Consider the following 18,112-nt stretch of genomic DNA (forward strand, 5'->3'; position numbering starts at 1 on the left):
ACAAATGATATTTCTGGAAAGTTTTTTTATATGTCAAGGCATATATATATATATATATATATATATATATATATATATATATATATATAACCTACTAAATAAAACTAATTTCAAGTATTATTTTTTAAATTGGCTTTTAATTACACATAGCTTAAAAATTAATTTTAGGTAAATCAGCAATATAGATAAGCAGTGGCTTGCCTAAAAAAATAATCTTTTCATCATGGTGAAAACAAAATAAAGATTATTTAAGAGAAAACAAAGTATGTTTGGGTATCTATACATTATTTTCCTTTCATCCTTACATCAGTTAAGAAGTTGTCAATAATAATGGTTATTTCCTTTCAAAAGTCTCAAATAAGCCTGGCTCCAAAGAGTGTCAGTCAGTCTTCTGAATATCACTTTTCCCTTCAAATGGAATGGCTGGACTTCCACCCCACCCCCCACCGCCGCCAAAAAAAAAAAAAATCCTTCCTCATTTCTTCAAGAGCCCATTTTTTCTTTCTTTCTCTCTCTCTCTCTCTCTCTCAATAGTTTATTGATTTTGAGAGAGAGAGAGAGGGGAAAGACACATCAATGTGAAAGCCTAACGTTGATTGGCATCAAACTAGGAGCCTTTTAGTGCCTGCAGAGAACACCCCCCAACTAACTGAGCCACAACAGCCAGGGTTTGAAGGGCCCCTCTTAATGCCCTTTCTCGTGAAAGCCTTCTGGGGCTATGAAAGGATCCTTTCTCCAACACACTTCCACAGTACCTTCTCTAACCATTCCTGTGGTGTGTACCTTATGTTCTTGCTATGATGACTTTATGGACTTTTTATCTTTTCCATTAGACTACCAGACCTTAAAAGCTTTAACGCTTACACAGAGTTGTGTATTCCCCCACCACCTAATCTTGTGCCTAATAATTCCATGCCTGGTCTATAAACATTAGGTAAATTAAATCATACTCATAATTCTTAGAAATGAGGCACATGCCAGTATATGATCTTACATATTACAAACATAAAACCTTGAATATACATCATAAAGCAAGAAGCAGAACTGAATCAATTCTACTTTTTCAGCTCAAAGACTTTCCACTGGTTTATATAAATATGAGAATACTCCACTCCAAAATGTCTTACATCATATTCTCAAACAAAGTAAAAGAGAAATCATTATAAGGTATTAAATTTGGCAAAAACAGGTTTAGGAACCCATCCAGCTATTGGGTAAGTAAAGCAATCACTTACCTAGGTGCTTCTTTGGCTCTAGGAAAGGTCTGCATTAAAACAAAACAAAAAAAATGATAGATGAATACACAAACAAAATTATTGTGAAGCATAAATTTAAATGACTTCTACAGTAAATATGAATTGTTAAAATATATTAAAATAAGCTGAATATTCAATTTTATATAAATAAACTGTTGGTGGGCAAGGGAGAATAGTACTTTACCTCTTAATGGTAAATGAAATCCCTGCTTTGTTCTCCAAAATCCATTTCAGAGTTGCAAGATCATAGTTCTCAGGGTGTTTAAAGGCAACTCCTTCTGGAAGCCCCTGCACTACCACAGCCGACTGATCTCGCAGCATCTTCTCATATGGAACAGGCACCACTGTTGATTTTCCTAAAGCTTTCCCTGGGGTGAGGGACAGTGGGGAGGTGAGAGGGAAAGAAGATAAAAATCATTAAATGTTAAGATATAAAAAACTAAACCATCAGTTTATCTTGACTCAATAAATGGCATTCATGCTATCTTGTAATACCTGATTTCCAAACTACTTTGAAAAACTATAGGGCTCTACTCTCTTGTTAGCAGAAATTCTAAACCTGAAAGAAATCCAAAGGGCCATAATGAAAGTACATAAGATATTTATATAAAACTACACAAAAGGATAGGAACAATCAATGGCTGATTTCTTGCATTATTCTCTTTCTTCACAATAGCCTCACTCTGGCATAACACAATCTTTCCATATCAATTCAGCCTCAGAACATGGAAGCTCAACAAATCCAACTGTTACCAAAAACTAGGCAATTTTGAGCTAATATTCTTACTGAAAATTTATTAGACGAACACAACGTACATTTACTAATGAACTGTATTCTGTCAGGCTGCCAGTGAGTACAAGGCAGTGAGTCCATAGATCAGTGGTTCTCAACCTTCTGGGCCTTTAAATATAGTTCCTCATGTTGTGACCCAACCATAAAATTATTTTCGTTGCTACTTCATAACTGTAATGTTGCTACTGTTATGAATCGTAATGTAAATATCTGATATGCAGGATGGTCTTAGGCGACCCCTGTGAAAGGGTCGTTCGACCGCCAAAGGGGTCGCGACCCACAGGTTGAGAACCGCTGCCATAGATGATAGAAACTCCATTACACAGAGTAGAATTTTACATAAAATCCAGTATAACCTATATCTTCGCCCTCTGCCCATTTTTGTTTTCTTAGAAGAGCTTTGTTTATCACATAATTGGCACCCATGTCAAAAATAAACAATTCTCGAAACATTATAGACTGATGAACAAAAATGGATACAGAGGCAGAGCAGCATTGAGCAGAATGTCAAACTACAGTGGGAACCCTGGGGAGGGTTGCGGGGAGTAGGAGATCAACCGAAAGACTTATATGCATGCATATGAGAATAACTAATGGACACAAGACACTGGGGGGTGGGGGAAGCCGGGGGAATGTCAAGGGGGAGAAAAAAGGAGACATGTGTAATACTCTTTGTAATACTTTAAGAAATAAAAAAATAATAAAAATTAAAAAAAATAAACAATTCTCTTTGGATGATTATGATGTGCCGATGCAGGTTCTCTGATGGGGGATAGTGATAGTACACAGCTATGCATGTGTGAGGCAAGGGGTATATGAGAAATCTCTGTGCCTGCCTCTTAATTTGGATATAAATCTAAACCTGCTCTTAAAAAACAAAAACAAAAAGCGCAGCTTAATAGCTATATTTATTTCTGAGTTCTTTCAAACTGAAAATAGAAAATAAGGCTGATCCTAATGTTAATCCAATATTTAGAAATTCATTCATTCAATTTGTGAAAGTGTATTGTATGTTCTTAGAAAACTCAATTAAATAATGTATCTTTTAGAAAATTCAAGTGTATAACCTTACCATAGCAAAAGCAGAAATAGTCCTCAACTGTTTTTCTCAGTGTTTCAATCTCTACAGCATCTACATTCATCCGATTTGCCTGGGTTGTAGATTTCATTTTATGCATCTCTGCAGCCTTTTCTTCTTCTTCAACACCTGTAAAATAATTAATGATATACAAGGGCCTGTATCCATTACTTTAATATCTTGCTATTAGTAAGAATATTTTTCCTATATTCTAACATTAATTATGTATTACATAAAGACAGGAAAAAAAAGGGAAGAAAGGAATCTTTAAAAATAAAAAGCTGCCCAGCCAGTGTGGTTCAGTGGTTGAACATCAACATATGAACCAGAAGGTCATGGTTCGATTCCTGGTCAGGGCACATGCCCAGGTTGCGGGCTCAATCCCCAGTGTGGGACTTGCTGGAGGCAGCCAATCAATGATTCTCTCTCATCATTGATGTTTCTCTCTCCCTTTCCCTTCATCTCTGAAATCAATAAAAATATATTTTTAAAAAACTAGGCCCTAAGAGGTTTGGCTCACTGGTAGAGCGTTGGCCTGCAGACTGAAGAGTCTCTGGTTCAATTCCCGGTCAAGGGCACGTATCTCAGTTGCAGCTTCAATCCCTGGACCCAGTCAGGACCATGTGGGAAGCAACCAATCAATGTGTGTCTCACATTGATGTTTCTCTCTATCTCTCCCCTTCTCTTCCACTCTCTCTAAAAATCAATGGGAAAATATCCTTGGGTGAGGATTAACATACATACATATATACATACATAAATAAAAGCTAGCCTCCCATGCACCAAGAGGTCATCAGTTCAATTCCCCATCAGGGCATATGCCCAGGTTGCAGGCTCGATTTCCAGTATGGGGTGTGTACAAGGTAGCTGATCCATGGTTCTCTCTCATTGATATTTCTCCCTCTCCCTCCCTTTCTCTCTCTATTAATAAAGAAAAAAGGATCTTTAAAAGAAAATATGAATACTAATAGGGAGGGACTACAATTTACAACTGAGGACAATTCTCCTAATTCTTAGTTCTAACCACTGGAGAACCACATAAGCAAGGCAATAAAGGAAACAAGAATATAAATACAGCTGCCAGTGGAAATATGGTATTCATGGGACAGATGGCAGCTGATATAAACATAATCAAAGCAACATTAGTATAAATTTAAATACACAAACATAATCATATTCTTAAAAATTATCAAAATGAGTCCTAGCTGATTTGGCTCAGTGGTTGGATTGTCGGCCCTTAGCCTGAAGGGTCTCGGGTATGATTACAGTCAAAAGCACGTACCCTGGCCCTGGTTGGGGTGCATGCAGGTTCAATCCCTGGCCCTGGTCGGGGTGCATGCAGGTTCAATCCCTGGCCCTGGTCGGGGTGCATGCAAGAGGGAACCAGTCATGTTTCTCTCTCTGTGCCTCTCTCCCTCTCTTACACACTCTCTAGAAATCAATGGAAAAAATATCCTCGGTCCAACCTGCATTGACCTATGAAACAGGAGGTCACAGTTCGATTATCGGTCAAGGCACATGCCCGGGTTGCAGGCTCAATCCCCAGTGTGGGGCATGCAGGAGGCAGCTGGTCAATGATTCTCTCTTATCACTGATACTTCTATCTCTGTCTCCCTCTCCCTTCCTCTTTGAAATCAATATCCTATATAGTAAAAGACTAATATGCAAATCGACCAAACGGCTGAACAACTGGTCCTATGATGCACACTGACCACCAGGGGGCAGGCATTCAATGCAGGAGCTGCCTCCTGATGATCAGTGCACTCCCACAGTGGGAGCACCACTCAGCCAGAAGCCCTAGGCTGGGCTCATGGCTGGCAAGCGCAGCAGCGGTGGCGTGAGCCTCTCCCGCCTCCATGGCAGCGCTAAGAATGTCCGACTGCCGGCTTAGGCCCGCCCCCATGGGGAGCAGGCCTAAGCTGTCAGTCAGACATCCCCCAAGGCCTCCTGGACTGCGAGAGGGTGCAGGCTGGGCTGAGGGACCCCCCCCCCCCCCCCCCCACGGAGTGCAAGTATTTCATGCACCGGACCTCTAGAATATGTATGTGTGTGTGTGTGTGTGTGTGTGTGTGTGTGTGTGTATTTTTTTTAATCTTTACTCAGGGATATTTTTCCCATTGATTTTTTACGGAGAGTGGAAGAGAGAGGGAAAGCCAGAGAGAAACATCGATGTGAGAGAAACACATAGACTGGTTGCCTCCTACACAAGCCCTGACCAGGCTTCAGTCCCGAGGAGAAGCCTGCAACCAAGGTACTTGTCTTTGACCAGAACTGAACCCGGGACCCTTTGGTCTGCAGGCAGACGCTCTATCCACTGAACCAAACCAGCTAGGGCAATAAAAATATTTTCTTTTTTTAAAAAAAAATATGATCAGTTGAGGATTAACAACAGAAAATTTTTTTCTCAAAAATGATTTTTTTTCTCAAAATGATACTAAATAAAAAAATAAAAAATAGATTACTGGAAAGCTGGAATTACAACTGAAATACAGAAAGGCTTCCTGAATAATCAATGAAAAACACACAGGAGAGAACCCTGATACCCAAGGACCAAAGGTGGAGACGGCATAGAGACTGGTAGGAGGGGCGGAGGCACGAAAGGGCTGGAGGGGCACCCACAGACAGCAACTGAAGTTCCAGAGAGATGTCTCAGCTGTCGGGGGCTTCCACTGAGAACTCTGGGATCTATCCCGAAGCTGAGAGCACCAAACTGAGGAGGGTACCCACATAACATCTGGCTGTGAAAAGCAGTGGGGTGCTGTCTGCCAGGGAGTGGCAGCTGAAAGTTTGGGCACCCTCTTAAAGGGCCAACACACAAAAATTCCCTGTGGAGCCACCTACCTTGTGCTCTGGCAGAGGGAGGGTGAAGTGGACTGGAGCTGTGAGAGCAGAACCCAGGACTGGGGACTCAGGGGATAGAGCTCAGAAAGCAGACACCCCAAGTTTCCTGGACTGAATCATTTCCTCACACAACAGAGGACATCTTTCCCACATAGACATCTGCCTTGCCTGAGGGGGAAGACAGTCAACACACCCTATTGGAAAACACCTTGCCCTGAGGCCACTTAAGAGATTAAAAGTAACAATTAGCCTCCAGACAGAAGTAACTGCCCCACCCTGTTGAAAAAACTCATGCCACACCTGAGGATGACTGGCTGGGGGCAATTCAAGTCCGAATCCTATAAGTCCGTAGACAGAAGCAGTCTCTGGAGGCTTTGAGTCTTTCCCTGATCCAATTAGTCAGAAACAGCCTTTAACACTGTCCTACACTAGACACAGTGGTTCTCAACCTGTGGTCACAAACAATGAAAATACTTCCTGCATATCAGATATTTACATTACGATTCATAACAGTAGCAAAATTACAGTTATGAAGTAGCAACGAAAATAATTTTATGGTTGGGGGTCACCACAACATGAGGAACTGTATTAAAGGGCCGCGGCATTAGGAAGGTTGAGAACCACTGTGTGACTTGAGAGGTGTAGAGGATCTACCTAAAACATAGTCACAAACTCAAACAGACAACCAAAATGAGGAAACAAACCCCAAATGAAAGAACTAGCGAATTCTCCAGAAGAGATAAATAAAGCAGAGATAAGAAATTTATCTGAAACAGAGTTCAGAGTAATGATGTTAAAAACGCTCAACAGCATGAAAAAAAGATATAGGAACTATGAAAAAAGAACAGTCTGAGATAAAGAATGACATAACACAAATAAAGAACACATTGGAAGGAATACACAGCAGATTAGGGGAAGCTGAGGATCGAATCAGTGAATGAGAAGACAGAGCTGAAAATATCACTCAATCAGAGAACCAAAAAGAAAAAACAATTAAAAAACAGGAGGACAGCTTAAGGGAACTGTGGGACAATGTGAAACGTAACAATATTAGAATAAGAGGTGTGCTAGAAGAAGTAGAAAGGGAGAAAGGAATAGAGAAGGTGTTTGAAGAAATAATGGTAGAAAACTTCCCTAACCTGGTAAAGGAAAAAGTCACACAAGTTCAGGAGGCACAGAGAACCCCAAACAAGAAGAACCCAAACAGACCCACGCCCAGACACATCATAATTAAAATGCCAAAAATTAAAAACAAAGAGAGAATCTTAAAGGCAGCAAGAGAAAAGAAAAATGTTACCTACAAAGGAGTTCCCATAAGGCTGATACTGATTTCTCATCAGAAACTCTACAGGCCAGAAGGGAATGGCATCAAGTACTCAAAGGTAATGGAAAGCATGGATCTGAGACCAAGATTACTCTATCCAGCAAAGCTATCCGTCAAAATAGATGGTCAAATAAACAGTTTCCCAGACAAAAAAAAAGCTAAAGGAGTTCATCACCACCAAGCCAGCATTACAAGAAATGCTAAAGGGATTGCTGAGAAGAAGAAACAGAGAGAGAAACCTAGCCATACAGAATTAAAATGGCTATAAATAAGTTCCTCTCAATAATAACCCTAAATGTAAATGGATTAAATGCTCCAATCAAAAGGTGTAGGGTAGCTGAATGGATATAAAAACATGACCCAACTATATGCTGTCTGTAAGAGACCCACCTCAAAACAAAAGACACACACAGGATGAAAGTGAAGGGATGGAAAAGTTTTTCCATGCAAATGGAAAAGAAAAAAAAAAGCTGGAGTAGCAATACTCATATCTGACAAAATAGACTTTAAAAGCATCACGCTAAGCGAAATAAGCCAGTTGGAGGAAGATAAAATATCATATGATCTCCCTCATTTGTGGAATATAACGAACAACACAAACTGATGAACAAAAATAGAGCCAGGGGTAAGGGTAAAATATTCTAGAATATAATAGAAGTAATCCTTTTATTTGCAGATTTTTAATATTTCCTACAACTTTTGTGGTATCATACTATGTTAGTACAGTTTTGGTAATAATATTATACTTAAAATCCTTTTATTCTTGAAATATTAATGTTTATTCTATGTAATATTATTGTATATAAGATCATTTTTCTTGAATAATTGGTGTTTATTGCATGTAACATCATATTTAAAATCATTTTTCTTGAAATATTAATGTTTATTGCATGAAACATTATTATATTTAAGATCGTTTTTCTTGAAATATTAAGGCTTATTGCAGGTAACATTATATTTCAAATCGTTTTTCTTGGCCCTAGCTGGTTTGGCTCAGCGGATAGAGCGTCGGCCTGCGGACTCAAGGGTCCCAGGTTCGATTCCGGTCAAGGGCATGCAAGAGGCAGCTGAATCCATGTTTCTCTCTCATCGATGTTTCTAACTTGCTATCCCTCTCCCTTCCTCTCTGTAAAAAAATCAATAAAATATATTTTTTTAAAAAAATCGTTTTTCTTGAAATAAAAAAAACAGGAAAAAACATGTAAAACTCTGATTTTTATATAGCTGAAGTCAGCAAAATATCAAAGACAACTAAATTCAGTTGTTATTATTGCACATCTGGATGTTATAATGATGGATTAGTTATGTTTGGAAGAGTAATAAAATAAAAACATATGTAATTTGTAAATTATTAGGTTTATTCCATAGTTTCTTTTTCTTGCTTTCATTTCAGCAGAATTATGAGTTATATTGTTGTAATGAACATTATCACAAAATTTGTATTCTGTTAGCAGTGTTGCCAAATTACACCACTATTCTTGAGTCATTGAAAAAAAAAAATTACTACCATTAAATTTAAATGATCATAGCTGGGTAGGGAGGAAGGCATATAGCGAAGGGGAAAAGATATATTTTTTTAAAAAGGACTAAAAACACAAGAAATGAAATTAATGAATTAAGAAACCTAATCTAAGTTGATAATAGAAATTTAAATTTGGATCTTAAAAACATATATCTTACATGCCAATATAGATAGATATACCAACCACTGTAGTTTTCTTTCTGTGTTTAAAAAAAAAAATGCTGTATCACAGAATTAATATAAAATCTATGGACAGTGCTAGGTTAAACACAGATACAAAATTGTCATACTGTAAAAGGCCATAGGTATAAATACCCTACAGTGAATTTCTCTACTGCACTGGTTCCAGTGTCAAGTAAGTTTACCAACTGGATGAACTCCCAATTGGAGGATCACAGAACTCAATGAAGACTGACAAGTTGATTCCATTGAGGGAGTTGAGGAGACCTGTTTAACTTTGCATCATGCTTAGAAAAAATTAATGCACAGACTTGTTTTCAACACACCTATTATCTATCAAGAAAAGAACTCCTTATGTGAGTAAGAACTTTCACGCAATTCAAAATTTACCTTCTCTTTAATTTGTTTCACCAATTCAGAGTAATGCCTAGCAAGGAGCAGAGTATAATTAACCATTTTCTTAAACTCTTCAGTATTTACCCTTATATATTTCCATGTCAGTGATTTGTTTTGAGCCTTTTGAAATGTCTCCATGGACATTTCAGAAAGTATTTCTTTAGTATAAATCTCATTCTGCTTTAAAATACACATGTGTTAATGCATAAATATTTAGGTTTAATATTTATGAAATACAAAAGATGAAAATACAATACTCACAGTATTTCACAAAATCTTTCTGAAAATCCTTTCTGGTGTTGACAAAAGCACGTCCTCTCTCCGTTCCAACAACAAACACATCTGTTTCGTACACTGCAATGCAGGCCACTTCTGCCTTGGACTTGGCCAGTTCTTTACACTGAGATAGAAACAATGAAGTGTTATATACAGATATAAGTTAAAAACATTGTTTCTGCTGGATGAATAAAAAATCTCATCACCCGGCTGGCTTGGCTCAGGGTTCAGGTGTGTGGACCTATGAACCAGAAGGTCATGGTTCAATTCCCAGTAAGAGCATATGCCCAGGTTGCAGCCTTGATGCCCCATAGGGGGCATGCAGGAGGCAGCTGGTCAATGATTCTCATCATTGATGTTTCTGTCTTTCTCTCCCTCTCCCTTCCTCTTTATAATCATCAATAAAAAATATATTCTAAAAAAAACACCTTATCACTTAATCTGTCTTAATATATAATCTGGAAACATAAACTTCCTAGCTTCTGGACTTAAAGTTATACACAAAAACAAGTCCCCATTTTTTTAAGGTACTTCTCTTTTTTAATAGTTTTTAACACTGATTTTAAACAGAAGAAAACACAAAATTTATAAGACAAAGGGCAAAGACCTCTTGTAATCTGTTAAAGGCCAAATCCCCACCCGCATCCCCCAAAAAAGGACTCAGATATGCACACAGACTTACTGGAGAGTACTCTCAATAATAACATCTGTGAAGTGTGAGGGGAGCAGGATTGGGCACCTGCATCAGGGGAGCTCTGGAGCTGGAATGGTCCTTCCCAAAGAAGGGGAGAGATCTTGGGCAAGGGATCTTCTAACATGCACGCAGCTGGGGTGACTGGTGCCTTTAGAAGGGTCTGGAAGCCATAGCATAACACCCACTACTTAATCCCACCTCTAGAAGTTTCTCCATATATATACACAACTGGAATAACTTTTAGGTGTGATATTTATTACTAAGAATGATGTTTACTAAGTATATTCCTAAGAGATTAAATATTATTTAAAATCTTAGAGTATATAACATAATATTCCATTTTATGGATATACAATAATTCATTTCATGTTAACCTTATTGAAAATGTTCCTGATTCCAATTAGCACTCCTAAAAATAACATTGAAACAATAATCAAAATCTTTATGTGTATTTTTAAAAATACATTTTTATTGATTTCAGAGAGAAAGAGAGAGGGAGAGAGAGATAGAAACATCAATGATGAAGAGAATCATTGATCGGCTGCCTCCTACATGCCCCCTTCTTGGGGATTGAGCCCACAATCCAGGCATGTGTCCTTGATGGGAATCGAACCCAGGACCCTTCAGTCTACAGGCCAATGATTTCTCATCAGAAACTCTACAGGCCAGAAGGGAATGGCATCAAGTACTCAAAGGTAATGGAAAGCATGGATCTGAGACCAAGATTACTCTATCCAGCAAGGCTATCTGTCAAAATAGATGGTCAAATAAACAGTTTCCCAGACAAAAAAAAGGCTAAAGGAGTTCATCACCACCAAGCCAGCATTACAAGAAATGCTAAAGGGATTGCTGAGAAGAAGAAACAGAGAGAGAAACCTAGCCATACAGAATTAAAATGGCTATAAATAAGTTCCTCTCAATAATAACCCTAAATATAAATGGATTAAATGCTCCAATCAAAAGGTGTAGGGTAGCTGAATGGATATAAAAACATGACCCAACTATATGCTGTCTGTAAGAGACCCACCTCAAAACAAAAGACACACAGGATGAAAGTGAAGGGATGGAAAAGTTTTTCCATGCAAATGGAAAAGAAAAAAAAAAGCTGGAGTAACAATACTCATATCTGACAAAATAGACTTTAAAAGCATCATGCTAAGCGAAATAAGCCAGTCGGAGAAAGATAATATATCATATGATCTCACTCATTTGTGGAATATAATGAACAACACAAACTGATGAATAAAAATAGAGCCGGGGGTGGGGGGGAAAATATTCTAGAATATAATAGAAGTAATCCTTTTATTTGCAGATTTTTAATATTTCCTACAACTTTGTGATACCATACTATGTTAGTACAGTTTTGGTAATATTATTATACTTAAAATCCTTTTATTCTTGAAATATTAATGTTTATTCTATGTAATATTATTATATGTAAGATCATTTTCGTTGAATAATTTGTGTTTATTGCATGTAACATCATATTTAAAATCGTTTTTCTTGAGATATTAATGTTTATTGCATGTAACATTATATTTAAGATCGTTTTTCTTGAAATATTAAGGTTTACTGCATGTAACATATTTAAAAGTTTTTCATGAAATAAAAAAATGAAAAACACCACTAAATATTCAAAATTGAATGTAAAAAAAAAAATCTGCTCATTTTATCTTTCCCTTAATTAATTAGTAGTAAGAATTACCAATGTGTGAAATTTTTAAAAGAACTACAAAGTCTAAAAATATATATAAAAATAAAAATATTTTAAAATAAATAATAAAACATCATCTTAAATAAATGTTACACTTAGTGCAATGATCAGAAATCTTTTGAAGTATTATAAAGCCATAGTAGAGAACTTCCTACCTAGAGGTGAAACCAAAGTTGTTTCTAGTAGGAAGAATCATGCTGTACTATAATTTTGTTACACTACATTTATATCAGATGTACTTAAGCTGCTCACTGTAATAGTATATTACTTACTTTGTGATAAATAAGAGTGCATTTTTATTGCATTATTCACCCTTTTAGTTGGACAGCCCTGTCACCAAAGGCAGTATTTATTAAACAGCAAAGCAAAGTTCATGTACTATCTAAGGATTACAAAAAAAAAACCTATAGGCCAAGCAAAGAATGAAGTCAACCTAAACACCTATAATTATACTTCATAATATACAACTAGGAACATAAGGAGAGATACTTTTACCCTGCTGATGTGGATTAAATAAAAGCTAAGAATAATAAAGTGACTGCCAAAGATGAGAAAACTATAAAGATATTCGACGGAAGAGAACGGATCCTATGTGACCCTATGTTAGTCTATGTAGAGATTAGTAGGAAAGAAAATATTTTAGTATCAACAGAATAGGATTTAATCTCTAAATTAATATTTAACATTACGGGCCAAATTTGGCTGATTTTATGATCACAAGGCAGAAATAGTGACTCTCAGAAAATAACAGTAAGTAGCCACTAACCATTCTGAAATTTCTTTCTTTGAGGAGATACTTTTTTAAATTCTTAAATAGCAGAAAAAAGAATTGCCCTAAGGGGAAAACAAAAAAGAATCTACAAACTATGTCATACTGAGACCTGTGAAGTTAAACACTATCTAATACCAGTTAACACTTAATACAGAAAATACATAGCTTCTGCCCCACCAGCGTGGCTCAGTGGTTGAGCTACAACCTATGAACCATGAGATCATGGTTTGATTCCCAGCAGGGCACAAGCCCAGATCGCATGCTCGATCCCTAGTAGGAGGCATGCATGAAGTAGCCCATCAATGATTCTCTCATCATTGATGTTTCTGTCTCTCCCTCTCCCTTCCTCTCTGAAATCAATAAAAATATTTTTTTAAAAAGAAAATGCATAGCTTCCTCCTACTTACAATATTTAATTTCAATGTGTCAAAAAATACCTAAATCTGATGTTTTATAAATTTACTAGAGGCCCGGTGCACGAAATCCGTGCACTTGGGGGGCGGGGGGGAGATGTCCGACTGACGTGGAGGCAGGAGAGGCTCCCACCACTCTGCTGCACTCATCAGCCGTGAACCCGGCTTCTGGCTGAGCGGCGCTCCCCTATGGGAGCACATTGACCACCAGGGGGCAGCTCCAGCATTGAGCATCTGCCCTCTGGTGGTCAGTGTGTGTCATACCAACTGGTCGTTCCACTGTTAGGTCGACTTGCATATTAGCCTTTTATTATACAGGATGAGCTCAAAAAATAGGTTTCAAGCTACATATCCATAAAAACATGATAAGTAAATTATACTAATAGTTTGCTATAGTTATATAAGATATAGGTCTTTGAAAAATAAAGAGCTAACACACTATATATTTAGGTATCAGGTGGCAGGGTAAGGACAATTATTAATGCATAGCACAATAAAATAAAGGGTATAAAATACTGAATATGCTCTTGTGACCCAAAATTCTGATGTTTTTTTATACAGATACTATAAACAACAGTATCACATTATAATATACCAACTCATTCTGAGAAACTTCAAATATTACACATAAATTCAAAGTTAATCACTGTAAAACAAGGGATTACCTAAGATATTTGTAGGTTAAATGTAAAATATTAAACATTTAGAGAAGTTAAGAATATTCTGGCCCAGCGGCATGGCTCAAGGGCCGGCATCGACCTATGAACAGAGAGGTCATCAATGCACATGCCCAAGTTGCTGGCTAGATTCCCAGTGTGGGGCATGCAGGAGGCAGCCAATCAATGATTCTCTCCCATCATTGATGTTTCTATCTCTCTCTCCCTCTCCCTTCCTCTCTGAAATCAACGAAAATCTATTAAAAAACAAAAAACAAAAACGTATGTTTTTTAAAAAAGAAAAACTAGAAACATATTACTAGTATATGTTTTGTAAGAATAAATCAATCTCATCCACAAATCCAATCTTATCCAAACATGGAAAGTTTACAGAAGTGTAAAGCCATCTCACCATGGACTCAAGAGCAGACATGAGAAACGTCACCACCATTCTGCTCTCTGAAGACTCTTCATCTTCAACCGGCAGGCAGACATTGCTACTTGGGCCATGATCCCTGTGCAAGATAATTAAGAAGAAAGTGAGTAACTGAAATACAGTGTTCTGCTAAATGTAAGGTTATAGATGTAAGGTTTTCCACAAACTGCTTTCATTTATATCGCAGAAGAGAAAAATAAGGCTCAAAACCAAATATTATTTGCCAAAAACTCCTACTTCATAAAATAGAGCTTCTATCTCATAACTTTCCATCTAGTTTTATTTCCATAAAATTAGTTTAGCATCATCCCCCAAAATAAATTCCGAACCAGTTAAAATTTCTCCCAAGTAAAACAAAGATACACGTCACAGCCGAGCTGTAGTTTATCAAATTACATCATAGAAAACAGATGCAAAATTCCCTTTGTCCCATATACACACTGATTATAGAAAAGAGGGGGTAAAGTAGACTGAAGCTGGATGAAGATTATTTCTTCTTTCTTATTAAAGAGGAAATAGGTTGCAGAACAAATGCCATCTAAGATTCCTTTACAATACAGCATATTATTCTCTTTAGAAAACATTTCTGATACTCTGATATCAGCAAAAAGCCTCAACTGAATTTCAAGCACTGTAAAAATATAACACATAAATATCAAATAGTAAGTGCTGACAAGGATGTGGAAAAATTTGACCCCTGTGCACTGCTGTTAGGAATGTAAAATGGTGCATCCACTGTAGAAAACCATTTAGCAGTTTCTAAAAAATTTAAACAAAATTACCACCCTGTTAGAGTGGCTCAGTGGGTTGAGCGTCGTCCTGTGCATCGAAAGGTTGCCAGTTCAATTCCTGGTCAAGGAACATGACTGGGTTGCGATTTTGACCCTCTCTCCCTTCTCCCTTCTAAGCTTGTCCTAGGACAGGGGTGGGCAACCTTTTTGTGAGTGCGTGCCAAACCAGCAAAATCTCTGACTCAAAATTCTTCTGCGTGCCAAGCCTAATTTTTTGAGAAAATGTTACGCCTACTTGATATCTCTTAAGGTGTACATATGTGAAGAACCTTGAAGAAATAATCAAATTCATTCGAGCGACAAAAACACAGTATATGATGATGAAAAATACATTTATTTTTTAATGTATACATGTACACTGATAGTCCGACAGAAAGCTTTATGACTCCATTTGATATTATCAGTGGGACTTTTGCTGCTGCATCACTGATGACAGAAATCTTAATTTTACATCAGGTTTATATTTCATGACCTTCAGAGATATGCACGAGCTACTACTTTCATCCGTCAGGCTACTCCTATTACGAGACTTAACAAAATTCATCACTGAGAACAAAGATTCACAAGCGTATGTGGATGAAACCAAAACACTGGTCGGATCTAGGAAGGCAGGGAGAGTTAAGGCAGAGGCATAGAAATTGCTCTTCCCCTCTCTCGTCAATCCAGGTCTATGGTCTTTAAGATAACTTGTTATGTAAAATTATTTATCTAAGATGCACCTACACTGAATTTATCTGAAAAATAAAAAAGTCGATATTAAGAAAAAAATTGTAAATGAAAGATTATAAGAGAGGGTTTCACGTGCCAGCAAAAGTTACTGGCGTGCCATATTTGGCACACGTGCCAGGGGTTGCCCACCCCTGTCCTAGGATAAGGATTAATAATAATAATAATAATAATGGTAAATTTAAAACACACACAAAATTAACATGCTGCAAAAATCCCACTTCTGTGTGTATACCCAAAAGAACTGAAAGCAGGGACATGAACAGATATTTGCATACCCATCTTCATAACAGCATTATTCACAATAGCCGAAAGATGGGAACAACCCAAATGTCCACTGTCAGATAAATGGATAAACGAAATGTGATCTATAGATGCAATGGAATATAATTCAACCTTAACAAGGAATGAAGTTCTGATACATGCTATAGGACATAGATGAATATTGAAAATATTCCATTTTTAAAAATAAATGAATAAAAAATAAGAACATTATTCTAAGTGAAATAAGCCAGACACAAAAGGACAAATATTGTATAACTTTTCTCACATGAGACATCTGTAACAGTCAAATTCAGAGACAGAGAGTAGAATGGTAGTTGTCAAGGTCTAAGGGGAGGTGGTAATGGGGAGTTACTGTTTAATGCAAATAGAGTTTCAATTTGGGATGGTAAAAAAGTTCTGGAGATAATGGTGATGGTTGTACAATAATGAGAATGTACTTAATGCGAGGAATAATATATTTTAAAATGGTTAAAATTGTACATTTTGATGTCAAATTAAAAAGCAAAAACATACCACATAAGACACTCTAAGGCAAAAATCTAAAGCAAATTTTTAAAAATTCTCATACTAGCCCTGGCAGGTGTGACTCAGTTAGTTGGAGCATCATCCATGCACCAAATGGTCTCAGGTTCGATACCTAGTCAGGGCACATACCTAAGATGCATGTTGAGTCCACATTCAGGATATGTTCAAGCGGCAACTGATCGATGTTTCTCACATCAATGTTTCTCTCTTTCTCTCTACCTCTCCCTTCCTCTCTCTCTAAAATCAACTTTTTAAAAATTAAGGACTAGAAGTATAAATGGGAATTCTAAAAAACACATCTATATATATTTAATTTACTGAATACTTGGGTATCCCTTAACTGAAGCCCCAATATTCCAGGAAACATACAGAGCTGTTAACATGAAAATCATCTTGGTTAAAAATGTACCTGAATCTTTTCCCTATTTTTAAACAGGATGATCTATTTCCTTATTATTAAAAACTCTGATCTATTTCCCATCTGCTACCACGTGAATCAACTGCTAGACTAGAATTAGGCATCAACATATAATAAAGTATATATACTGAGGAAATAAAAGTTAATAATAGCCCTGGCCAGTATGGCTCAGTTGGTTGAGCATTGTCTCATGCACCAAAAGATCCCTGGTTCAATTCCCAGTCAGGTTTCAGGTTTGATCCCCAGTAGGGGACAAGTAGGAGGCATGTTTCTCTCTCAAACTGATGTTTGTCTTGCTCTCCTAGTTGCACAGGACAACGCCCAACAAATTGAACAACACCGGCCAGGGCTGTATTTCTTAATAATCTAACTTTTCCTTTAATTCTCCAGCAAAAGAAAAAGGAAATGTGTTCTCATTTTACAAATGCAATGACTTGTCAAGGTCATTGCCCTAGCAGGTTTAGCTCAGTGGATAGAGCGTCAGCCTGGTGACTGAAGGGTCCTGGGTTCACTTCCAGTCAAAGGCACATGCCCGGGTTGCAGGCTCAACCCCCAATAGGGAGCGTGCAGGAGGCAGCCAATCAATGATTCCCTCTCATCATTGATGTTTCTATCTCTCTCTCCCTCTCCCTTCCTCTCTGAAATCAATAAAAATATTTTTTTTAATTATTTTAAATGTGAGGCCCATGCTAAAAACAGCTTCTTCTAGGTATCTGGGAATACTACCTGCCTGGGATCACCATAATCCCAGTTCAAGGATTCAGGTTCCTTGGACCACCAAGGAAATGTTAACCCAGAACACAAATGGGGATGTAGGCTGGTTTAATTCTCAATTACTCCTTTTTTGCACTCCCAGTTTATTGAAGAGAAGGGTCCCTATATGACCCCTGAATTTTGTACAAGTTCTGAACGTTGATTTCTAAGACTCTCATCTCACAATGTTTTCAAAACTCAAGTCCATGTCTGGCCAGTGTGGCTCAATGGCTGAGCATCGACCTATGAGCCAGGAGGTCATG

At 37.4% G+C, this 18,112-nt stretch overlaps 1 protein-coding gene across 1 annotated transcript in view; it reads right to left on the reverse strand.

The window, feature by feature from the left end:
- Window positions 1-14,425, reverse strand: part of GTF2I (general transcription factor IIi) — a 96,407-nt gene extending 81,982 nt beyond the window's left edge. The window contains 6 exon segments of the mRNA XM_006088229.2: window positions 1,236-1,264; window positions 1,441-1,624; window positions 3,122-3,256; window positions 9,652-9,790; window positions 14,328-14,404; window positions 14,407-14,425. Of these exon segments, the coding sequence (XP_006088291.1) occupies window positions 1,236-1,264; window positions 1,441-1,624; window positions 3,122-3,256; window positions 9,652-9,790; window positions 14,328-14,404; window positions 14,407-14,425 (583 nt within the window).
- Between the last annotated feature and the right edge of the window lie 3,687 nt (window positions 14,426-18,112).

Source organism: Myotis lucifugus, unplaced genomic scaffold (genome assembly GCF_000147115.1).
Source record: "Myotis lucifugus unplaced genomic scaffold, Myoluc2.0 scaffold_45, whole genome shotgun sequence".
In the NCBI taxonomy this organism is placed as follows: Eukaryota; Metazoa; Chordata; class Mammalia; order Chiroptera; family Vespertilionidae; genus Myotis; species Myotis lucifugus.